At 56.8% G+C, this 23,607-nt stretch overlaps 3 protein-coding genes across 8 annotated transcripts; 2 read left to right on the forward strand and 1 right to left on the reverse strand.

The window, feature by feature from the left end:
* Positions 1-87: 87 nt before the first annotated feature.
* LOC146440664 (uncharacterized) lies at positions 88-11,118 on the reverse strand. Of its 3 annotated transcripts, none has more exons than XM_085050045.1 (10): positions 10,390-11,118; positions 9,780-9,909; positions 9,439-9,540; positions 8,934-9,029; positions 8,559-8,675; positions 5,520-5,633; positions 4,337-4,435; positions 3,562-3,678; positions 3,288-3,401; positions 88-1,625 (listed from the first exon to the last, which is right to left on the reverse strand). In XM_085050045.1, the coding sequence occupies exons 1-10, from the start codon at positions 10,705-10,707 to the stop codon at positions 715-717; spliced, it is 2,118 nt and encodes a 705-aa protein (XP_084906171.1). In that variant the 5' UTR covers positions 10,708-11,118; the 3' UTR covers positions 88-714. The 3 variants fall into 3 exon arrangements, with proteins under 3 accessions (XP_084906171.1, XP_084906172.1, XP_084906170.1); XM_085050046.1 differs by having other exon boundaries at positions 3,562-3,675; positions 8,559-8,678; XM_085050044.1 differs by having other exon boundaries at positions 8,559-8,678.
* A 1,026-nt stretch (positions 11,119-12,144) lies between these two features.
* On the forward strand, positions 12,145-18,139 carry LOC146440665 (uncharacterized). 4 transcript variants are annotated; one of them, XM_085050042.1, is made up of 7 exons: positions 12,145-12,303; positions 13,024-13,150; positions 14,057-14,167; positions 14,532-14,861; positions 14,958-15,092; positions 15,540-16,629; positions 16,699-18,139. In XM_085050042.1, exons 1-7 carry the CDS (start codon positions 12,202-12,204, stop codon positions 17,234-17,236), a joined length of 2,433 nt encoding a protein of 810 aa, XP_084906168.1. In that variant the 5' UTR covers positions 12,145-12,201; the 3' UTR covers positions 17,237-18,139. The 4 variants fall into 4 exon arrangements, with proteins under 4 accessions (XP_084906168.1, XP_084906166.1, XP_084906167.1 ...); XM_085050040.1 differs by having other exon boundaries at positions 15,540-18,139; XM_085050041.1 differs by having other exon boundaries at positions 15,543-18,139.
* A 1,054-nt stretch (positions 18,140-19,193) lies between these two features.
* On the forward strand, positions 19,194-23,285 carry LOC146440666 (uncharacterized). The gene is made up of 6 exons (XM_085053927.1): positions 19,194-19,223; positions 19,316-19,351; positions 19,406-19,690; positions 20,531-20,651; positions 21,035-21,148; positions 21,840-23,285. Exons 1-6 carry the CDS (start codon positions 19,200-19,202, stop codon positions 22,853-22,855), a joined length of 1,596 nt encoding a protein of 531 aa, XP_084910053.1. The 5' UTR covers positions 19,194-19,199; the 3' UTR covers positions 22,856-23,285.
* The last annotated feature ends 322 nt before the right edge of the window (positions 23,286-23,607 follow it).

Genomic DNA, 23,607 nt, shown 5'->3' on the forward strand with positions numbered 1-23,607 from the left:
TTGTTTCCCAGATTTCTGCAGCATCTCCATGTTCTGCTTTCACAGGATTTGGAGAATTGAACAAACACAGAAGATCGGTAAAAAGTGTGGTAAAATAAATGCAACACAACTTTAAGGCTGTGTAAAACTGAAACCATATTCCAGGCTCCCTGGCCATTTTACAACTCCCAGTAAGGATCTCATCCTTCTGTAATTCTCCCTTGGGGTTCAGCAGCATGGAGCCCCAGGATTTAACAGTGAGAATAAGCTGCCTCCCAGGCTCTGCAGCCACAGGGACAACACTTCCTTTCCCAAAGCATTTCACCCAAGTGGGTGTTTCCTGTTTCACTCATTTAGTGGACAATCAATACCTTTAACTCACTTGTTTCCAGCCCAGTCCAGGGACTCTGGACTCCCGGGATAATATTGCAGATATTTTCTCTCTATTCAGACAACTCTTCTTTGTAACACACATCACAAATTGTTCTGTGTCGTGGTTTCTCTCCCCCATAGATTCACAGCCAGCAGTACCTCCAGACCCCAACACCTCCCCAAATCCACAGGCACTGGTGAATGCTCTCTAACATGGAAAATAACCCCCAAGCACCTCCATTTTCCTGGGAGGGGCTCGGGATGGCTGTTCCACAGCCTCCTCCCATTTCCATGGTCTGGCACAGAGCTGGGAGTGCTGCCCTGGCCCAGCGAGGGGACACCGAGGGGACTGTGAGGGATGTCCTATAGGGAGTGCATCACAGAGTCCCTGATGTTCCTGCAGGGCCAGCTGACCAGCGGCATGTGTGTGTCCTGCATGTGACCTTCCTGATGCTTCAGCAGGCTCCTCTTGAGCACAAACCTTTTGCTGCAGAGAGGACACTGGAAAAGCCTCTCTCCCGTGTGCCGGCGCTGGTGGTTCAGGAGGTAATCCTTCCTCCTGTAGGTTTTGTCACACTTGGAGCACTTGTAGGGCCTCTCTCCCGTGTGACTTGTCTGGTGCCTAACGAGCCAGGAATGGCAAACAAAGTTTTTCCCACAGTCGCTGCAGATGTAGGACTTGCCCCGGCCCTGGCTGTGCGGCTGGGCTGGGCTGCCCCGGGCTGGGGGCAGATCCCAGCAGGGGTTGGATCCCACCGTGTCCGTGGGGAAGCTCTCCTCGTTTTCAGCAGGCTCCTCTGTGCCCAGGCTGTCCTGCTCACGGGGCCTGGCTGTGCCTGGGAGAGTCTGTCCACACTCGGAGCGGGGCCCTGGCACACCCAGGGCAGCTCCCGGGCACATTCCCTTCTCTCCAGGGTGTGGGTGCAGCAGAGGGAACACCCTCTCACACGTGGGGCCTGGAAACATCTCCCCTTCTCCCTGAGGAGCCTGAGGCTGGTGCTGCTGTGGGGAGTTTCTCTCACACTTGTACACACACGGTCTCCTTTCAAGGCTCTTTTCCTGAGCACTAAAGAAATCATACTGAGCGTCACCTACAAGGCTGTTCCCATTCCCGGTGGTGTTTGTTTCCATCATTTCTGAATTCCACTGACTGTCCCATGTCCCTCCATGGCTGGGATCTTTGGGAAACCCCTCTCCAGGCCTTCCCGGTGCCTCTGAGTCACAGGTCTTGCTCTCAAAGCAATCCTCTGGATGGTCTCTTTTCATGTTTTCATCTGAAACAGAGATTTCAGAGCCATTTAATTCAGGAGTCCCCTTAGGAATGTGCCTCCCAGCCCACAGCCACATCATTAATACTGAGCTGGGGACCAAGCACCAGCATCCACTGAAACATCTCCAGGAAAACAGAGGACTTTTTACAAGTGTATTTTTTAAAATCGACATTAAAAAATCACTGCTGCAGTCTCAGATTCAGCCTCTCACTCTGATGTCTGAGCCCAGTGACAGAGCAGACACTGTCCCACCCCAGTGCTCCCAGCTCCTCTCCAGACACTCCACTGAGCACCTCCAGGAGCAGAGTCCAAGCAAGGCCCTGGAGCCAGCGAGCCACAGAACCATGGAATCTCCTGAGCTGGGAGAGACCTACATGGATCATCCAGTGCCACCCCTGGCCTTGCACAGACAGCCCAACAACCCCTCCCTGTGCTTGGGAGCATTGTCCAAACACTCTCGGAGCTCTGGAAACCAAACATTCCCTGGGGAGCCTGTTCAGTGCCCAACACCCTCTGGGGGAAGAGCCTTTTCCTGATATCCAGCCTAAAACTCTCTTTCTGAGCTCACCAGAAACACTCCCTGCTCCCAGGAATTAGTGCTGTCTAATGAGCACTTGTTTTCTAGTAAACAGCCTTATTTTTCTTGCCTGAATAACAACCCAAGTGGAATAATATTTTTGTTATTGAACTTTCAAAGAGTCACTGACTCGAATGGCAGCCAGGATGGAAAATCACTGTGATTAAAGCCTACTCTCTTGTGGCCCTATAAACTGCAGACTCAAGTGAGACCTACAGAACTCCCGATTCCCAGAAAATAAAGGAATGTGTATGTCCCAAACACTGATAACTGGACGGCCATGGAGCCAACCAAGGACTGTTGATTAACAAGCCATGAGAAAGAACAGGATTTGGCTAGAGAAGGAGGGGCCACATGGAGATAGGGCAGCAATTCCTGGGACAAACATCCTTGCTGTACTCCTGGAAACAAGTACAACACAGCACAAAGGCAGCAATAAGGATAAGAAGTGGGAATGGATTATAGGGGGGAGGATCAAGACCACCAAAAATTCCCAAAGGCTCCAAGCCATTTCCAGAAAGGGCCTAAAAGAACTGACTGCATGTTAGAGAACTAATGCAAATTAGAGAACTAATTTGCATGGACAGTGAGAAATTAGTCTTCAGGGCAGGGAATCCTGTCCATAAATAGGACTGAGAGTGCCTGGTGCCTTCCATCCCCTCATCCACATTGTTGATAAAGGCATTAAACAGAGCTGGCCCCAGTACTGACCCCTGGGGACACCACTGGTGACAGGCTACCAGCTGATGTCACTCCTCAGCACTCTGTGGGCTCAGCCCTCAGCCAGGTTTTTATCCAGGTAATAGCAGCACAAACTCAACTCATGCAGCCTGAGCACAGCTCTGGGCTTGCCTGAACACAAGCCCAAGCCAGTGCCTCTGACAGCTTTTGGCTGGCTCAGGGAGGAAGGAGCCTCTTCAGCTGACAGAACCCGAAATTTTTACGACCAAGTATTAACCATCAGACTGAGGTTTGCCCCAGTTCTTTCATGGTTTACATCATAAAGCTGTGACATTTCATATAGTATTAAAAAATACTCTAAACTAGATTTACTGTCCCTGAAATCCCAGCTGAAATCCATTACTGACCTGTGCTTGGATCTGTAGAGATTTCCTCCTTCTCCAAGTCCTGCTGTTTAGGGCAGGGTGGCTCCTCCTCTTGTTTAATCCATGATGAAACATCCGTTGCATAAGTCTGAAATCCTGTTCGTTGGAGAGAATTTACACAACTGAGAAACACCGGGGAAGACACAAAGCACGGATAATTTGGGAATGAACAGCAGTAACACAGCATCAAGGAAGACACAACATGAAGGGACATTAAGGGGCAACTCCTGCAGTGGAGTTTTTGCCAGATCCTCACCTGTGTCAGGATCTCTTGGGAAGTCCTGACCCTCCGTGCCTGGCAGCTCTCTGGCATCCATCTCATTGCCTTTCCTGGTCTGACTGGGTGCCTCAGGCTCGTAAAACCCTTGCTCTGCTAAGGGAGAAAACCCAGGAGAAGAGTATCAGACCTGCCTGAGCTCAGGATTTCACAAGGCTGAAAACCTGCTCTGGTCTGGGCTTTATTTGGAGGTTGGTCCCCCAAGCCAAGCTTCCCTAAGCCCAGTTTCTTAAGGAAACCTATTGGAAAGGTCTAAAAATCCCAGTTTGCTACACAGGAAGCCAAGTACAATTTCAGTGGAGCCAACAGGCAGCACTGCTACCCATTGCAAAGAGTGAGGAAAATTTGCAAAGCAGAGTTTATTTGCAAAACAAAGAGGTTCCAACTGAGAGGACAAAGGACAGGGGCCTGGGCTCTGCAGCCCTTCTGAGGGGTCTGTGTGCTCTTCCTGTACCCAGGAAAACCCCAGAAGGGAAGGGAGGATGGAAAAGGCAACCTGAAGGAATTTAGGGGAGGATGAAACATCTCCTAATCCACACTTGGATGAAATCCAGCCCCATACTCCGCAATTCCAAAATGTCTATGAGAATGGAAAGGCAACACCAGCCCTCACCTGTCGGGACTGCTGGCAAGTCTGCTCAAAACTTCTAAAAGATTTGGAATACATGAGCACAGGTGGAGAAAAAAAAAAATCACACAATCTGGAATTCAATCTCTTTGTTTAATTTTTCCTCTGAGGTATGCAGTTACTCACCTGGGCAGGGCTCTCCAGGAGCTTCTGCAGCCTCCTCCTCCTCCTGATCTGCAGTGCACAACTCTTCCTCTTGCTTAATCTGGATTATGCTGTCTTCTCCTAACAGGAACCAGTGTTATTTTAATACCATACAAAATTAATTCCAACTGTCAGCCCAGCCCAGGCAGATCTGCTCTGTTCTAGCTCACATTCCAGAGAAGGCCTCACTCCAGTTCTAGTTCCTGCTGACCAAGGCCTCTGAACAGACCTGAAATGTTGGTTACAAAACCCTCAGCAGATGGTTGAGCCTGAGAAACACATGAAATTTTCATGCAAGTGAAAACACGTTCTCCATGGCCCCAGGAGAGGCCAGAGCCACTTGAATTCTGGTCCTTGAGTTTCGTTTCTCTTGGTGCTGCTGGAGTTCTGTTATTTCCTTTTCGATCCCTCTCAGTCATACACCACTTCTCACCCATCAGAGAAACACTCATCAGAAGAGAGTTCTTAGAGAATATGTTTTGAAACTTAGTGAAAAAAGGAAACAAAAGTCTGTAAAATAAATAAAGTAGATGGGCCAGTGCTCTGCATCTTTACAGTGCAGACCTGGCCAAGGGGACTGATGAATTTCCCAGGAGAGGGAGAAGAAGGGTGTGGTGGAGACCCTGGAAAGGCTGGTGGGGATGAAATGCCTGACAGCTGCATTTGGAAAACCACATTTGCCACAATAAGTGCCTTGGAGAGAGGCTGGTCATAGAATCATGGAATTGTTGAGGTTGGAAAAGCCCTTTAAGGTCAACAAGTCCAATCATTTCCCAGAACTGCTAAGGCCACCACTGACCCATGTCCCCAAGTGCCACATCCACAGGGCTTTTAAATCCCTCCAGAGATGGGGATTCCACCACTGCCCTGAGCAGCTGTGCCAGGGCTGGACAGCCCTTTTGGGGAAGGAATTTTCCCAATATCCAACTAAAGCTCCCCTGGCCCAGCCTGAGGCTGTTCCCTCTCCTCCTGTCCCTGTTCCCTGGAGCACAGCCTGACCCCCCTGGCTGTCCCCTCCTGTCAGGAGTTGTGCAGAACCACAAGGTCCCCCTGAGCCTCCTTTTCTCCAGGCTGAAACATCACCCACACTCCAGATGTCCCCAAAACTTGGCAGGTGCTCAGTGCCCCACATCCCTCTCCCCCCATCAGCCCCAACACCACTCACCAGTACAGATCTCTGCAGGATCCCCTCTCCCATCTTGGTTCTCACAGCTCCGGGCGCTCGGCTGGTTCTCACCCTCTGCCGGGGCCTGGGCGTTCTGTCCAGCGGTGTCCGGCCCTGCAGGGAGCAGCAGGTGAGGGGTCAGCGTCCCCTCAGAGCTGTGACAGCACAAGATCCTCCAGCAATGAGGGATCAGGATCCCCTCAGAGCTGTCAGGGATCAGCACTCCCCTCAGAGCCATGAGGGAACAGGATTGCCCTCAGCCGTGAGGGATCAGGGTCCACCCAGGGCCATGAGGGATTGAAGATTCCCTCAGGGTCATGAGGGATCAGCAAACCCCTCAAAGCTGTGAGGGAATGAGGATTCCCTCAGAGCCATGATGGAACAGGATTCCCCTCAGAGCTGTGAGGGATTAGCAATCACCTCAGAGCCATGAGGGATCAGGGTCCACCCAGAGCCATGAGGGATTGAGGATCCCCTCAGAGCTGTGAGGGATCAGCAATCCCCTCAGAGCCATGATGGAACAGGATTCCCCTCAGAGCTGTGAGAGAATGAGTTCCACCCAGAGCAATGAGGGATCAGCAATCCCTCTCAGAGCTGTGAGGGGTCAGGGTCCCGTCAGAGCTGTGAGTAGGTTGGGCATCTTACAGCCGTGAGGGATTGAGGATCCTCTCACAGCCATGAGGGAATGGGGTTCTCTCAAAGCAGTGAAGGATCAGGGATCCTCTCAGAACTGTGAGGGACTGGAGTCCTCTCAGAGCCGTGAGGGATGAAGGATCCTCTCAGACCCATAAGGCACTTGAGGATTCTTTCAGAACTGTGAGGGATTGTGGTCCCTATCCATTTAGGTTGGATATTGGGAAAATTCCTTCCTGGAAAGGGCTGACAATCCGTGGCACAGCTGCCCAGGGCAGGGGTGGAGTGCCCATCCCTGGAGGGATTTAAAAGGTGTGTGGATGTGCCACTTGGGGACATGGGTTAGTGGCGGCCTTGGCAGTGCTGGGAAATGATTTGACTTGATACTCAGAGGTCTTTTCCACTTCAACAATTCCATGATTCTGTGATTCCTGCAAGCATCACTCTGCCTGGGCACAGGGACAATTTCTATTCTTCCTCTCAGTCCTGGAAAATCAGCGCCTTTCTGTGTCACTTTAGATTTTGTCTTGAATTCAGGGCTCTATTTTTTGCAATTCAAACAACACAAATCCCAAAATAGCTCTGAGATTTGTTATAAATACATATATTTGTCTCTGAAATTCAGGAGAGCTGGGCTGGAATAGAGAAACGGTGACAGACTGTGTAAAATACTGTGTCTTCTCTGGTATCAAAGGCAGCTTCAAAAAGTGGTGAAACATGGAGCAGGTAAAATACAGAAACAGCCCAGAAAGGGCACTTCAGGTTGCCTGCGAAATAATCCAGGAGTGCTGCTGAGATGACCCCAAATAAAATTCAGGATATTCTGGTCACAAGTGAATCACAAATGTCCCTCCACTGCTTTAGGCAGCTGCAACTTCACATCTTTATCCCAGAATACATCCTGGTCTTACAGAATCCCAGAAAGGTCTGGGTGGGAAGGGACCTTAAAGCTCATCCTGTTCCACCCTGTGCCATGGGCAGGAACACCTCCCACTATCCCAGGGTGCTCCAAGCTCTCAATCTATCATGACCACAACACTGAAAATGTTTTGCTGACAGCAGGATCAACATGATCTGTGTGAGAATTGTGTTGTGAGCTTATTTACACCCTATTTTTAGACATTTTTACACTTCAGGCCTGTTTGGATTTTGGATACATACACGAAAACTGTTCTCCTGCTGAGGTTACACCACAGTATAAAAAACAATTAAACCCTACTGTTTTTTTATGATTTGAGGTCAACTTCTGTCTCTCCATCCATAAGGTGTGATACTATAAACCACCATTTACAGCAGGTAAACTGATTTGAAAAATAAAGAATATTGAAAATGAAGCTTTTAGAACTTCACAGGCTTAATGCTATTTTTATTAAACATCAAGTCTTTACTGCTGCAAATTTAATCAGCATTTCTCAAAGAGACAGAAACAAGTTCGCTGCCCTGAAGGCTCAAAGAATAAGTTAAAAAAACTATAGGAACAGTTTAACCAGAATCCACAGAAAATCACTGCTTTAAGTTTATCCACTTAAAGAACAGACCCAAACTGCTTGTCAGGACATTGAGCAGGAAGAGAAGGAGGTCCTTGTGGAGGACACAAGACAGGACCCATGAGGGAGCAGAGCCTTCTGGGCTCACACACACATGACAGGAATTCTTCCCTGTGAGGGTGGGGAGGCCCTGGCACAGGGTGCCCAGAGAAGCTGTGGCTGCCCCTGGATCCCTGGCAGTGTCCAAGGCCAGGCTGGACAGGACTTGGAGCACCCTGGGATAGTGGAAGGTGTCCCTGCCCATGGCACGGGGTGGAAGGGAATGATCCTTAAGGTCCCTTCCAATGCAAACCATTCCAGCATTCTCTGATAGCTGAGTTTGCCCTTCTCAGCTGAAGTCTCCTTCCTGGATTCCTTCAGCTCCTGCTGTGCTCACCAGGCACAGCCCTGTGCTGTGTCCCCCTCTCTGCCATCCCTTTCCAGGACATGTTCTGTCTTTCCTGATATAGAAGCTCTCCACCTCTCCTTTCTGGACTATGTCCCCGACTGTCACATTCCAGACACAGAGAGCAGAGCTTCGCCCAGCTCCCCTGATACTCTGGCGTAACATCATCTACGGAGAAGGCCTTGAGAATTGTTCTCAATTCAATGATTCCTTGTATTCTGATGGATTTAATCCAGGAGTGCCAGTCTCCTCACCTGCAGCACCTCTTCTTCCCAGCACTTTACCTTCCCAACAATAAAACTGTCCATAGGCTTCCTGCCCACTCCCCACCTCAGCACATCTCCTGCTCTCTCCCCACTGCCTCGCCTGCTTCTCCTCAGCCCCCACATCCCACCACAGTGTCCCACAGCAGGAATGGCAGGGATTCCCACATCCCCAGAAGCACAGCACACTGTGGGATAGCTGGGAACTCACCCACACTGAGCTCAGAGAACTCCACACCCTCCATGGCTCCCTGCTCCTTTGCATACGGATGTTCCTCCTCTTCCTGCTTCACGGTGACTGCAAAGCTCGGCTCTGTAATTCTGCAGTCTGCTGAGGCAAAGAGGAAACTCCTTTACTGGGAAAGAAGAAACTGCTTTACTGGTTATCACAGCACCACTGGACTCCTCCCTTGCTGCCCCAGGGAGTTTGTGCCCACCCACTCACGCTGCTGCCAACCTCTCCAGCACCTCCCATTCCTGCTTCTTGGAGCTCTGCTCTGTCCTGCAGGAAAGTGCTTCCTGCTGCTCCCCCCAGTTCCAGAGGATCCTCCATACCCTCGAGCCCAGACCCTTCCACAGCACTCACCATGCCCAGGTTCAACCAACCCTGGTCTTCCCTCCTGGTTTTCCTGTGCTTCTCTGCTGTCCCAGCTGCTCACACCGAGTTCAAATAGCAGAGCCTCTGCCAATGACAGAAATTGTGGAATCAGATCACAGAATTCCAGGAGGGTTTGGGTTGGAAGGGACCTTCAGGATAATCTTGTTCCATTCCCTGTCTTCCACTGTCCCAGGTTGCTCCAAGCCCTATCCAACATGGCCTTGGGCACTTCCAGTGATGGGGCAGCCACAGTTCAACCTGTGGCAGGGCCTCTCCAACCTCATGGCCAAGAATTTATTCCTGATTTCTAATCCTAAAAATCAAACCTGTCACATTTTTCTCAGTTATTCCCCTTGAATCTGCTCCTTCTGAGATCCAAGAAGTTCTCCCCGAGCAAACCCGAATGATCACCTTGTGACAGCTTCTGTCTGGTGCCAGCACCACACAGCCCTCACCCCCAGGATTAAAGCTTTAACTTGTCCCTTGCCTGCACCTGGCTCTGCTGGGATCTCTCCAGGAGCCGCCTCCTCCTCACTGCAGGGCGCTTCTCCTCCCTGGAGCCGGGACAGGAGGGCAGGTTCAGAGATGACATCGTCTGACAAGGAACAGGGAAAGGAATGTTTCCATACTGCATCCACATGGAGGAACACACCCAGCTGTGCTCCCCAGACCAGCTCCATCAGCTACAACACACAGCTGGGCAGCACAGAGAGTCCTTGAACACAGGCACTGGCCTCACAGCATTCCCACAAATCTGCTTCCCAGGTGTGGGAAGCATTCCCTAACCAGAGCCAGTCTGGAAGTGCTAATAACTGACCCAACAGCGACACTCACCCAGCAAGACCAGGGCTTCTCTCTTCCCTGTCAGAACCTTTCCATACAGCTCCCTCTGCCACTCCTCCAGGTTCTCCCACTCCTGAGTGGAAAAGCCAGCAGCATTGTTTTCCAACGCCACAGCCGGGGCCTGCAATCCCAAAAACGACACTCAGCACTGCTCCTGGAACACGGAGAATCTTCCTTCCCATTTATCCCTGCTACCAGGCGTCAGGGAAAGAAAATTCCTGCCTTGGGGCATCCTCTGGACACTGAGAGTAACAGTTTGGATCTTTGCTAAACTTTGGGAGATGAATTGTGCATTCCATAATACTCTTACTACCCCTGTGGGGAGCCTGATCCCATTGGGGACCTCAGAGCGGGGAAGAACTTCCTGTGTGGGTAAAAAGATGTCAACTCATCCTTTTGTAGAGAAAACCAGCTGAACATAACAATACACAGGAGCAATCACTTCCTGCTTCATGCCTTCACACGACAGGTGACAGAAAAAATCTTGGCACGAGCTCATGGAATGATTTCCATGGGGAAAGGCTACCGGGAAAGGTGAAGACCAGAGGAGCCTCTGCGCTGTCCATGTACCCCCCAGACCCCTTAAAAACCCACCCGTTACCTTGGGAGCCTCCACCCCGGGGGGCAGCCGCAGGATCCAGAGATTCCTGTTCTTCAGCAGGTTCTCCATGTTCTCCAGGCGCCGCTGGAGCCGCCCGTACTCCTGGGCGAGGGTGCCCAGCGCCGCGCACTTGCTCTCCAGCTGGTTCCCGAACTCCCCGACCATTTTCTCGTAGTCCAGGTGCTTCTTCTCGCTGTTGCCGGCGCGGTGCTCCAGGCTGAAGAGGCGCGACGCGTGTGCGGCCACGCTGCGCTCCAGCGCCTGCACGGCCGCCACCACGGTCCAGAGCGAGATGGTGCTGCCGCCCGCCAGCTCCATCCCCGCACCGGGAGAGACGGAGCGCCGGGATAGGCTGCGGCACCGGGGCTGGGGAAGGGAGGGAGCGGGGCGGGACTGCCGCGGTTCGGCTGCCGCACACCGGGTCCGGCCCGCTCCTTCCCGTCGCTCCGGCAGCGGTGCTGGAGCTCTCCCCTCGGGACCGGCCCTTCCCCGCCGCCGCTCCTGCCCTCCCTGCCTCGCCGCCGCCTTTCCTTGCCGCCAAGAAGCGCCGCTTCCTCTTCCTCCTCCGCTTCCGCCGCCGCCACAGCGGCCCCCGCCGGCCGGCAGCCCCCGCAGTGATTGACAGCTGTCAGTCACCGGGAAGGGGCTGATCGGAGAGGCAGCGAAGCCCACGGGGTTCCACCGCGGCGGCGCCTCTCCGCGAGCCACAGAACCCCGGGATTCCAGTTTGGGTCAGGCTGGAAGGGAGCACGGTGGTACCACCTCCCTGCTCCAGCAGGGCCATCCCACAGCACACGGCTCAGGATCACACGCACACAGCTCTGGAATATCCCCAGGGATGAGATGCCAACCCCTCTCTGGTCTCTGTTCAGGGCTGGGCACTGCCCAGGGAAGTTCTGCCTACTGTGCAGGGGAGCTCCCTGGGCTCAGTCCCTGCCGTTCCTCTGGTGCCATTGCTGCCCCCGGAGCAGAGCCTGGCCCTGCTCTGACCCTCCCTGCACACGGGGACACCCCGGGCTGAGGTTCCCTCTCAGCTGGGCTCCTCTGGAGGCTGAGCAGCCCCAGCTGCCTCAGCCTTTGCTGGGCACCGAGATGCTCCAGGCCCTTCCTCAGCTGCACAGCCTCCACTGGCCTGCTCAAGAAGCTCTGACACAGCTGGACACAGCGCTCCAGAGGTGCCTCCCAGAGCTCAGCACAGGGGCAGGATCACTCCCTGACCTGCTGGGAATGCTCTTCCCAATGCCCCCCAAGATCCCATTGGCATCTTGTCCCCAGGACACTCTGCTGGCTCAGGGACAACTCCTTCTCCACCAGGACCCCAGATCCTTCCCTGCAGAGGTGCTCCAGCAGGTCACCCCCGGCCTGTGCAGGTACCTGGGGCTGTTCCTCCCCAGGTGCAGCACCCGCACTCGCCCTTGTCGAATTCCACAAGTTTCCTATCTGCCCATCACTCCAACCTTTTGAGGTCCCTCTGAAGGGCCACCCAGCCCTCGGGGGGATCGGCAACTCCTCCCAGCTTTGAGTCCTCAGCGAGGACATCGACCGCCTCACCCAAGTCAACGATGACCCAGCAGAGCCCAGTCCTCCAGCCACACCCCGTGCCATTGACTCCGACCCTCCGGGAGCTGTCACTCAGCCAGTTCCCAACCCATCCCACCGCCCGTCCACCCAACCCATCCCTCCGCAGCTCGGTGCCGCCCCTTCCAACCCATCCCACCGTCCACCCACCCAACCCATCCCTCCGCAGCTCGGTGCCGCCCCTCCGGCGGCGTGTCCCGTGCGGTCCCGCTCCGGCCGCAGCCGAGCGGGGCCATGGCGGAGCTCCAAGCGCGCCTCGAGGCGCTGGAGCGGCGGATGGAGCGGGCGGAGGCGGTGCTGCGGGATCGGCCCTTCGCGGCCCTGTGGCTCCACGGGGTGAGGGAACCGGGGGGACCCCGGAGGGGGCGAAGGGGGGTCGCTTGTGGGGCTGCGGGTGAGGCTGAGGGCGCGTAGGGGGGTGATGAGGGGCAGGGAGGGCTGGGAATGGGATGCGGGAGTCACTGGTGGGACCACTGTGCGGCTGGAGGTTGGGAGCGAGACTGGGGGTGCACTTAGGGGGGCGATGTGGGACGGGGAGGGCTGGGAGTGAGCCTGGGAGGACGCTTAGAGTCTGGTGGGAGGTTGAGGGGAGCCTGGGCGTCGCTTATGGGACTGTTCGAAGGGGGTTTGTGGCTGGGAGGGAACCTGGGGATCACCCGTGGGGCTCTTGAGGGGCTGGGAGCGGTTTGGGGGGCTCCGGGGGGGCTCCTGAGGGGGCTGCAGTGGGATTCAGGAGACTGGATGGGGATCCAGAGGGTTCCCAGTCGGGAGTCTGTTCAGGTGGCTCCTCAGGGGGCAGCAGAGGGTTTCAGGCAACTCCGGGGATGAATCCATTGGGCTCCTAGGTATCTGGGGGCTGTTCGAGGGAGTGCGGTGGGTGTCAGGAGGCTGGGGATGAATCCAGTGGGCTTCTGGGACCGGGCTCGTTTAGGAGGCTGGGAATTAGCAAGGGGGACTCCGTATGGGTGCTTTTGGGGCTGTTGAAGGGCTGGGGGTGGTCTGGGGGTCTGGGAGCTGTTCGGGGAGCTGCCCTGTCCCACATCCCCGGTGCTGCAGGTCCCGTTGCTGTTCGAGGATGTGGCAGTGCGGTTCAGCCGGCAGGAGTGGGCGACCCTGGATGAGGGACAGAGGGAGATGTACCAGAGCGTCATGGAAGGCAACTACGAGATGCTGGTGTCCCTGTGTAGGCTGCGTTTGCGCCGGTTTGGCAGCCCCAGGGAGCTCTCTTGGGGTCACTTCTCTGCCTCTTTGCCTTTCACTGGAATCTCCAGCTCTCAAATGATCCTCTCCTTTCCCTGTCCCCACCAGCAGAGGTTGGAGCGTGGCAGGGACACACATGACAGGGTAGTAAGTGCTTGGTGACTTTTCCTCAAGGAGAACAGGTACACTGTTGGTGTTGTCATCTCTCTGGGTTGTCACCTCTCTGGGTTGTCACCTCCAAAATTCCCAGGCTGGGACACCCCTTTCCATGAGAATTTTCCCTAAAATCCAACCTGAACCTCCCCTTGAAGCTGTTTCCTCTTGTCCTGTTCCCTGGGAGCGGATCCTGATTCCCCTCCTGTCAGGGAGCTGTGCAAAGCCAGAAGGTCCCCCCTGAGCATCCTTTTTTCAGTCTGAGCCCCCCAGCTCCTTGTGCTCTGTTCCCCAGCTCTGTTCCCTTCCCTGGACACGCTCCAGCCTCTCAATGTCTTCCTTGTTGAGAGGGACCCAGAACTGCCCCCAGGATCTGAGGTGGTCCCTCAGCACTGCCCTCATGCTCCTGGGTAAGCATTCAGTCAGGAGCCTCACAATTCCCATCTTTCCCAGTGTTTTCCTATCTGCAAGGTGAATTTCTGGAAGAACCGGGAATTCTGTAGCAGGGATGGAGCAAGGATGGATTTTCTTGCAGTTGTTCCCGGGGAACTGTCAGAGGCTGCTTTCCATTTTCCCCTGTCAGCTGTGCCTGCTGTTTCCTGTCTGTATCCATAACTCCCGTCGCGGCCTGGGTTGGAGATGGAGTTTCCTGGGCTGGGACTGGCTCTGTTGCCCAGCTGTGGGTGCAGAGTCCCTGTCCCATCATGTCCCTGATGTCTGTCTTGCTCTTGCCCAGACTGTGCCCTGGCCAAGCCTGAACTGTTACTACAGCTGGAAAGAGAAGAGCTGAGCATGCCAGCAGAATCAGGGCCACAGGCAGCAGAGGTGTCCCCAGAGCTGGCTGTAGGTGGGTGACACTGAGTTTCTTCTGTGCCAGGAGCTCCTGACTGCTCACTGGGACTGTGGCATCAAAATCCCAGAAAGGTTTGGGTTGGAAGGAATCTTAAAACTCATCTTTTTCCACCCCCCTGCCATGGCAGGGACACCTTTCACTATCCCAGGTTGCTCCAAGCCCTGTCCAACCTGGCCTTGAATATTTCCAGGGACTGGGAGGTGTCCACTGTGAGGGATAGCCTGATGGGACATGTGGATAGCCTGGAAGCCCCTGCCTCAGCAGCTGCTGGGTGTGAGGGATCTTGACACCCTGTGGAATGGAATCCTGGAGCTCCCCACTGGCTGTTTGTGAATCCAAATGTCCTTGTCCTCCACAGAGCTGGCCCAGCAGAACTGCACCAGTGATGATGCTCTGCTGGAGGCAGAGACAGCAGAGGGGGGCTGCAGGCAGCCAGAGGAGAGCGAGAATGTGGCAGAGGAGAGCTGGAATCTGGTACAGGAAAGCAGGAACCTGGCAGAGGAAATCTGGGACCTGAAAGGGGAAAGCAAAAACCCAGCAGAGGAAAGCAGGAATCTGGCAGAGGAAAGCAGGAGCTCAGTAGAGGAAAACAGGAGCCCAGCAAAGGAAAGCAGAAAAGCAGCAGAGGAAAGTGGGAACCTGATGGAGGAAAGCAGGAGCCCAGTGGTCCCAGAGAAATGCAGCACACGTGAGTGCCTGGCAAATCCCACTGATGCTGTGAGGGGTCCTGGATCCCTTCCCGGCTGCTCCTCACCCACCTGCATTGCTCCTCTTGCCCTCACAGCACCTGTCCCTCTGGAAGCAGCTGCTGTCCCAGCAGATCTCAGCCAGCCGACACTGTCCCCTCCCTGCCTGCTCTCTGTGCACTGTCAGGAAGCAGTGGGACAGAACTGTTCTCCATCACCTCCCCCTGCAGCAGGTACTGGGCCAGAACCTTTGTCCCTCCTTGGTGGGGCTGGCAGCTTTGGGGGCTCTGTTGGGCCTCTCTCCAGGCTCAGGGCTTCAAGGAAAGGGCAGCAAATCCTCTTGCCAGCCTTGAAACTGTTTGGGATAAGGCGTGGCATGGCATCAGCTCACCTGCCCAGATAAGCCCCAGGGTGGTTGTCAGAGTCCTGTCCTACCTGGCGGACATCCTACCTTGATGTTTGCCACCTCAAACTGCTCTTGGGGTGTCTACAGGGATAAGCTGTGGCTGTTCCTGGCTTATACACAATCCAGGGACTGAGCTGGAAGAGGAGAGCAAGATTGGGATTTGTGCTGGCTGGGAACAGGGTGGGAAGTGAGGGAGGGTGGGAGCAAAGCCCTTTGCTGTTTGTGCCTCAAAGCCATGTGGAAAAGTGATGTTTGGGTTCTATAAAATTCCCAGTAGATGCTGAGATGGGGATCCCGACAGAGGTGCCGCAGGAGGAGGTTGCTACAGAGGAGCCGTCAGTGCCCAAAACATCCTTTAAGGGTCCAGAAGAGGAGAAGGGTCTGGAAGAGAAGGATATGAAAGATTCAGGGAATACTGGCCAAGATCCAGTAGCTGACATTCCTGAAGAGCCAGGAAAGGAGGTGACACCAGATATCTGCAAAATGACGGAACAGGCAGATCCCAGCCCAGGGGAGCCGGAGAAGGACTCCTGCGTGGGCCGTCCGGCAGCCTGCCAGCGAAATGCCACCCGGGAATTTTACTCTTGCCCCATCTGCAGGAAAACCTTCCTGCTGAAGATCAACCTCCTGATCCACCAGCGTGGCCACACCAACTGGGTGCCCTATGTCTGCGTCCACTGTGACCGCAAGTTCATGTCCAAGAAGAAAATCAGGAGGCACCTGCGCGCCTGGGCAGCCAACGGGACGTGCCAGCCCTCGGAGCTGGAGACGTGTCCCAGCAGGACACCGTGCCCAGCGTCCCGTCCCCAAACCTGGGCAGCTAACGGTGCCTGCCAGGCCTCAAAGCCAGAGGAGTGTCCCAGTAGGACACCGTGCCCAACAGCCCAGCCCCAAACCTGGGCAGCCAATGGCACCTGCCAGCCACCAGATGCAAAGGTGTGTCCCAGCCAGGGTCCATGCCAAACATCCCAATCCCAAACGTGGGCAGCCAACGGGAGCTGCCAGCCCTCAGATGCAAAGGTGTGTCCCAGCCAGGGGCCATGCCAAACATCCCAATCCCAAACCTGGGCAGCCAACGGGAGCTGCCAGCCATCAGATGCAAAGGTGTGTCCCAGCCAGGGGCCACGCCAAACATCCCAGCCCCAAGCCTGGGCACCCAATGGCACCTGCCAGCCCTCAGATGCAAAGGTGTGCCCCAGCCAGCAGGGGCCATGCCCATCATCCCAGTGCCCAACATCCCAGTGCCCAACATCCCAGCCCCAAACCTGGGCAATCAATGGCACCTGCCAGCCCTCGGATGTGAAGGTGTGTCCCAGCCAGGGGCCATGCCCAACATCCCAGTGCCCAACATCCCAGTCCCAAACCTGGGCAGCCAACGGGACCTGCCAGCCCTCAGATGCAAAGGCATGTCCTAGCCAGGGGCCGTGCCAAACATCCCAGCCCCAAACCTGGGCACCCAACGGGACGTGCCAGGCCTCAAAGCCAGATGAGTGTCCCAGCCAGACACAGTGCTCATCCTCACAGCCACAGGACCTGAACAGGGACTGCGGCACAGTGTGGCAGGAGCCTGGCCCCACCAGGTGCTCGCTGTCATCTGGAAAAATGATGTACACGTGCAACGAGTGCATGGAAAACTTCTCCAGCCAGACCTTCCTGACGGTGCACCAGCGCCGGCACTACCGCCGCCACCTCATCCTGTGTCCCTGCTGCAACCGGAGCTTCACCTGGGTCTCAGACTTTGTCCGGCAGCACGGGACACACATGGGCATCCGGCCCCACCAGTGTGGCATCTGCCAGAAAACCTTCAAGAGGTTCTCCCACCTAAAGGCGCACCAGAGGATCCACAGGAAGCAGGAGCGGCCGTTCACCTGCGCCAAGCCGGTGCCCATCCCGGCGGCACCCCCAGCGGGAGACGGGGTGGTAAGCCAGGATGTGACTCCCCCGGGATGGAATGCTGCTGGTGGACCTTGAGGTGTCCTCCCAGGAACAGGAGGCTGCTGTTGGACCTCAGGGTGTACTCCCAGGGATGGGAAGCTGCTGCTGAAATTTGAGGTGACCTCCCAGAGACTTGAAGTGACAGCCCAGGATGCTGCTAATGGATTTTGAGGTGACTTCCTGAGGAATGGGGTGCTGCTGATGGACTTTGAGGTGACCTTCCGGACACAGGGTGCTGCTGATGGACTTTGAGTTGATGTCCTTAGGACAGGAGGCTGCTGTCAGATGTTGAGGTGAATGGGATGCTGCTGATAGATTCCAAAGTGTCCTTGTGGGCATGAGAAGCTGCTGATGGGCTTTAAGCTGTCCTCTCAGGAATGGGATACGTTGATGAACTTCGAGGTGTCCTCCCAATAATATGATGCTGCTGTTGAACTTCAAGGTGACCTCCCGTGAACGCGATGCTGCTGCTGCTGGACCTTGAAGTGACTCCCAGGGATGTGATGCTGCTACTAAACGTGGAGTGACCTCCTGGGGCCTGGAGGCCACTGTCAGACCTTCTCCCCTCTCCCTCTCTGGATGAAGGCTGGAGCAACATTTTCTGGCTCCCCTGCCCTGGTGTGGGGATGGGGATCACCTGCCTGGCCCATTGGAGAGCCCTGGTGGGGTGGGTGGGATGCTGGGTGTGGGGCCCTTTTCTGGATGCTGTAGAAACCAGGATGCTTGTGGCTAGCACAGGTCTTTCCCATGAGAATTTTCTCCTGTGTTTTATAAACAAAGATAAAATTTGGATGTTATTAAAAACAGTGTCTCGAGATTGGGACAGTTCAGGCCTGGCCAATCAGGCCTAGGGGGAGGTTTCTGACTGACCAATCTGGGTGACCTCTGAAAAATCTATATGAGTTGGAATCAAAATAATAAAGCTCTCTTTTCATGCCACGCTGAGAATCCGGGTCTTTTTCTCTGCTAGCGGCTCAGCAGCGACAGGTGGGTGGCACCAGGAATGGGATCCATGGGATGAAAAGATGGAAGAGTGACAATGGAACACCAAGCAGGGAGGTGTCACCTGCTGCTGGGGGCTGGAGCTGCAGTCCCAGTTTGAGATGGGGATGGGCTGGGATGGGATGGGATTGGGGGTCTGGATGGGCCTCTGGGAGTGGCAGTGGGGGTCACTGGGCACAGGGGATTGAGGAGCTGGAGCTGTGATCCCCTTGCAGGAGTGGGGATGGGATGGGGATGGGATGAGGATGGAATAGGGGTAGGATTGGAATAGGGGTGAGAGGCGATATGGATGGATGGAATGGGGTAGGATGGAAATGAGATGGGTGTAGAGATGGGATTGGAATTGGGGTGGGATGTGATGGAATGGGATGAGGATGTGGATGTGATAGAGACAGGGGTGGGGATGGAGATAGGATGGGAGGGGACTGAAAGAGCCTGGCTCTTTGCTGTGGGACCCGGCTACAGAACAAGAGGAACAGGTAGGAACTGATGCCCAGGAAGTTCCACCTGGACAGGAGGCAGAACTTCTTCCCTGGGCAGTGACTGAGCACTGGAACAGATTGTCCAGAGAGGATGTGGATCCTCCCTCACTAGAGTAATTCCAGAATGGTCTGGACACAATCCTGGGCCCTGTGCTCTGGGATAACCCTGCTTGAGCAGGGAAGTGAGACCAGCCTGGTGAGCCATTGTGGTCCCTTCCAACCTGACCAGTTCTGGGATGGGGATGGGGTGGGGCTGTGGATGGGGACGGGGACGGGGACGGGGATGGGATGGGATGGGATGGGATGGGATGGGATGGGATGGGATGGGATGGGATGGGATGGGATGGGATGGGATGGGATGGGATGGGATGGGATGGGGCTGTAGATGCGGTGGGGCTGCACACGGGATGGATGGGATGTGTCCCGCCGGGTCTCGGTGCGGCGGGCGGGGCGGTGCTGCGCGGGCGGCGCGGGGCCGGCAGGGGGCGCTGCGGGGCGCGGCGGTGAGGGCGGCCATGGCCCGGTGGGGCCGCACGCAGGTACCGGCGGGACCCCCCCGGCACCGCCACCGCCGGGAGCCCCCGCGGCACCCCGGGCCCGGCCGCCCCTCACCGCTCTCTTCCCCCCGCAGCAGGACCCCGAGTGGGCGCCCGAGGCCTGGCAGGGCGCGGGCCCCGATCCCGGCGCGGGCCTCGGCGGGGCGGCCCCGGCGGGGCTGTAGCTGCGGGCGGTGGCGGCGGCGGAGCGGCGGCTGGAGCGGAGCGTGGAGGCGGCGGAGCGGCGGCTGGAGCGGCTGGAGCGGCGCGTGGCGGGGCTGGAGCGCTCGGTGCGGGTCGGCGGGGCCCGGCTGACCGCGCTGCTGCGGGACAACTCCCGCCGCCTCCGCCGCATCCAGCGCCAGCTCCGCCGCTGCCGCTGCCGCTGCGGGGCGAACCGCACCGCCACCGCCACCGCCACCGCCACCGCCACCGCCACCGCCACCGCCACCGCCCGGGAGCGGACACAGGTAACCGCGACGGGGTTGGGGCCCGGGGAACCGGGACGGGCCCGCACGGTGGCGGGGATGGGCCCCGGGGACGGCGATGCGATCCGGGGAACGGGAACCAGCCCCAGGGAATGGGGAAAGGGACAGACCCCGGGGAATGAGATTGGGCTGAGCCCACGGTGGCAGGGAAGAGTTCTGGGTGACTGGGATGGGGATGAGCCCATGGTGACAGGGATGGGCCCAGGGTAATGAGGATGAGTCCCAGGGAACGGGGATGTGCCCACAGTGATGGGGACGGGGCGCAGGTAATGGGGAGAAGCCCCAGATAACAGGGACATGCCAGCGGTGACAAGCCCCAAAGATGAACTAGGATGTATCCCAGCTCACAGGGATGTGCCCATGGTGACAGGGACAAGCCACAGGTGACAGAGATGTGCCCAAAGCAATGGGAAGGTGCCCCAGGTGACCGTGCAGCTGGTAGGATGTGTCGTGGGCTCTCAGGAGCTGTGTGGAGCCGGATGGACATGGCTTCTCTGGTGCTTGTCACTGTCCCAAGGGAAGAGGGGGAGCAGGACATCACCCCGCTGTGTTTCAGCCATGTTGGCTTGGTTTGGTGCTACTGGGGTGATGTAGGATGGTGCCACCTGTCCTGCTCCCACCTGAGAGGTCACTGCTCACCTGGCTGCTGGGATGGATCCCGGGAATCTACCCCTGGTCTGGGGAGGAGCAACTGAGCCTCACTGGGATGTCTGGGAATGTCCCCCATGACATGGCTCTGTCCAGACCTTGCAGGGATCTCCTGGGGCTCAGAGAGGGGCTCAGTGGGGACCCCCAGGCGGAGCCTCCTGTGCTTCCATCCAGGTGACGGCAGCGGGCGAGGGTGACGAGGCTGCTCTGCAGGAGCAGGAGCTGGGCAGTGTGGACAGCCGGGAGCTCCGTGGGATCGCCGGGAAGGGGAATATCGAGGCTACAGCCCCTCTCGGTGAGGATCACTCAGATCATGTCAGAGGCGTCATCATCCCTGGGATGATCCTTCTGAGCCCTCTCCACATGGAGTGTGGGGCGATTCCAGGTGACCTGTCCTGCAGCCCATGATCCTGCACTGTTTTTTCCCGGGATAAGAGGTGTACATGGATCACCCTGCAGGGATTTGCTGCAGAGAGTCCTAAATTTTAGCACTCATTAATTTGTGCTGAAATTTTTGAGTCTGAGTGTCCAACAGGCACTTCCTGGGATAACCAAAATCACATGCCTGGTTTGGTTGCCAGTGGCCTGTGCGATCAGATCGCACAGATGGAATTCCAGGACCCCCCTTTGGCTGGTCCCCACTGTCAGCAGTTCATCCCATTGCTCCCTCCTTCCTAGGGTCTGAGGATGCTGGTTCCAAACCAGAACTGCTGCCACCAGCCGAGGACAGGGAGGATCTGGGGACCCCTGGGCTGCCAGAGAAGGCAGCGGTGCTCGGACAGCTTGGTGACAGTGAGTGACAGCAAGGGGGCTGAGGGTGGGCACTGACAACCTGCCTGGACTGGGCAGGTTCTTAAGGACGGAAAATGGGAGAACCTGGGGGAAGGCTCAGTGAGGGTGGCTCTGGGGCTGGGTACCTGTGGGTGGATTCTTGCTCCTGCTCCGGGGAGGTTGTGGTTTGATTCTTTTCCCTGAATTCATCCACTTAAACTCTGCCATTCCTGATGGGGTTCTTACCAGGACAGAGGACTCTGCAGCTCAGCTTTGCTTTCACATTCCCTCTGGTTTGGTTTCTCTATGAGGATTGTATTGTCAGTCCATAGTGTCCATTGAGTCCAGCATGCCCAGGTCAGTGGTGGAATCCACATTCCTGGAGGGATTTAAAAGCCCTGTGGATGTGGCACTTGGGGACATGAGTTAGTGGTGGCCTTGGCAGGGCTTGGTTGATGATTGGATTTGATGATCTCAGAGGGCTTCTACCTCAGTAATTCTGTGATTCCATGATTCCCTGAAGTCCAACAAGCTGCCCAGACAACCCCCTTTCACCTCATCTCCTCCTGAGAAACCCTTTCTCCTCCCGTTTGTTCTTTGCCAGTTCCTCTGACCAACATGTGGTGCAGAAGTTCCTGCTCCTGCTCCCACTCTGGAGCTGCAGGCATGGGCGAACTCCCCTTCCCGGGAATGAAGTTCTGTCTCTCCACAGGTGAGATGATCGTGATCAAGATGGAAGAGCAGCAGCCGCAGGAGGACGGAGCTGAGCTCCTGGCGCTGCCAATGGTGCCCACGGTGAGGCTGGACGAGGAGGTTCCCCTCAGCCAGGTGCAGCCGGTTTCCTGGGAGAGCCATGGCGTGGCCGGGCCGAAGGCGGCTGGAGTGGGCTTGGGGGAATTCTGCCTGGGGGAATTCAAGCCAGTGGTGGTGCCAGTGGAGGCTCACCCTGCCCCAGGCCTGCCCTTCCCCACGGAGCACGCATTGGGCACGGGCACGGAGCAGCCGTTCGCCCTTGCCCAGGGAATGCTGCTGGGAGAAGACCCCGCAGCCGAGGTGGCCTCACCACAGCCCGGCTGGGAGCAGCAGAGCCCCCAGGACGATCCCCGGGTGCTCCCGCCGGGCTGGAAGAGCGTCCGGCTGACGCGGAACCTCCTGGCGCAGCAGCAGAGGAAGAGCAACGGCTCCTTCATCTGCACGTCGTGCGGGAAGAGCCTGGCCCACCATGCCGCGCTGCTGCGGCACCAGCGCCTGCACACGGGCGAGCGACCCTTCCAGTGCCCTGCCTGCGGGAAGAGCTTCAACGAGAAGTCCAACCTCAACAAGCACTACCGCATCCACACCGGAGAGCGGCCGTACCGCTGCCCCGCCTGCGGCAAGGGCTTCGTGCAGAAACACCACCTGCAGAAGCACCAGCGCATCCACGGGCCACAGCTCCGCAGTGCATGGCCGGGCCGGCCGGCGCGGGCCAGTGCCGCTGGGGAGCGGCTGTACCGCTGCATCGAGTGCACCGAGAGCTTCCCCCAGAAAGCATCGCTGGAGGAGCACCAGCGCCGGCACACCCAGCAGCGCCCCTTCCAGTGCCACGGCTGCACCAAGAGCTTCCGGCACCGCCAGTCGCTGAACCACCACCAGAAGGTGCACGCTGTGGCCGCTTCTCCAGCTGGCAGCTTGCCGGGACACGAGCCGGAGCTGGAGCCCTGCGAGGCTCTGAGCCAGGATAATCGGTAGCCAGAGGGCTGGAGAAGGGAGGGGACAGTGGTTCTTTGGCAGTGGGACATGCCAGGCAGCTGGGACTTGTGGCACTGCCGGGAGTTTGTCTGCAATGCTGTGCGACTTGTGGCACCACCTGGGTCTCCAGCATGAGGAAGAGGCAGGGGAGGAAGGAGGCTGCTGTGCTGTGCCAGCAGAGAAAGGCCTTGGCCAGGATGGGACTGGCCACAGGCAGCAGGGGAGGGTCAGCGGCCAGAGCCCAGCCGGGCAGTGCCGCTGCTCTGGCGATTCTGCAGAGCAACAGCTGTGTTGGATCCTATGGAATGCTGGAACTTGGGTTGTTTGACCACCACCAGTGTGGAGGGAGGTGGCTGGGGGGTGGTCAGTGGCTGTGGGGGCTGGGTGGCAGGACCAGCTGGGAAGAGAATCAGATAAAAGCCTGAGCTGATGTGGTCTCTTGTTGTGCTCTGGGGTGGGTGAGGGGCAGGCTGGGGGGTGACATTGCTCAACAGGGATGGGGACATCAAGGAAGGAATGCAGAGCTGCCTGCTGGGCATGTGTGATGGGAATGTGGAGCAGTTCCACAGGAATCCCCCACAGGATTCTCTAGGATCTGGGCACCTCACCAGTGCTAAGGGACATGTCCCACCCGTGGTAGCCAGGGCCACTCCATCCCCTGTCCTTCCCAGTTGGGGTTCCACAACTCTCCCAGTGGCTGGGGGGCTCTGGAGCTGCTGGCAGTGACTCCCAAAACTTTTCCAGTGAGACCT

The sequence above is a fragment of the Lichenostomus cassidix genome, chromosome 2 (assembly GCF_008360975.1).
Source record: "Lichenostomus cassidix isolate B80296 chromosome 2, HeHo_3.0, whole genome shotgun sequence".
Lineage (NCBI taxonomy): Eukaryota > Metazoa > Chordata > Aves > Passeriformes > Meliphagidae > Lichenostomus > Lichenostomus cassidix.

What these genes read in the sequence shown, in the direction of transcription:
- LOC146440664 (XM_085050044.1), bottom strand. Translation starts at nt 10,707, where the DNA reads ATGGAGCTGGCGGGCGGCAGCACCATCTCGCTCTGGACCGTGGTGGCG. An exon ending in AGAAGCCCTGGTCTTGCTGG is followed by an intron (nt 9,541 to 9,779) that starts GTGAGTGTCGCT and finishes GTTCCTTGTCAG; the next exon opens with ACGATGTCATCTCTGAACCT. An exon ending in CCCAAGAGATCCTGACACAG is followed by an intron (nt 3,402 to 3,561) that starts GTGAGGATCTGG and finishes TCCAACGAACAG; the next exon opens with GATTTCAGACTTATGCAACG.
- LOC146440665 (XM_085050040.1), top strand. Translation starts at nt 12,202, where the DNA reads ATGGCGGAGCTCCAAGCGCGCCTCGAGGCGCTGGAGCGGCGGATGGAG. An exon ending in CGAGATGCTGGTGTCCCTGT is followed by an intron (nt 13,151 to 14,056) that starts GTAGGCTGCGTT and finishes GCTCTTGCCCAG; the next exon opens with ACTGTGCCCTGGCCAAGCCT. An exon ending in CCCAGAGAAATGCAGCACAC is followed by an intron (nt 14,862 to 14,957) that starts GTGAGTGCCTGG and finishes TTGCCCTCACAG; the next exon opens with CACCTGTCCCTCTGGAAGCA.
- LOC146440666 (XM_085053927.1), top strand. Translation starts at nt 19,200, where the DNA reads ATGGCCCGGTGGGGCCGCACGCAG. An exon ending in CGCCCGAGGCCTGGCAGGGC is followed by an intron (nt 19,352 to 19,405) that starts GCGGGCCCCGAT and finishes GCGGGGCTGTAG; the next exon opens with CTGCGGGCGGTGGCGGCGGC. An exon ending in GCTCGGACAGCTTGGTGACA is followed by an intron (nt 21,149 to 21,839) that starts GTGAGTGACAGC and finishes GTCTCTCCACAG; the next exon opens with GTGAGATGATCGTGATCAAG.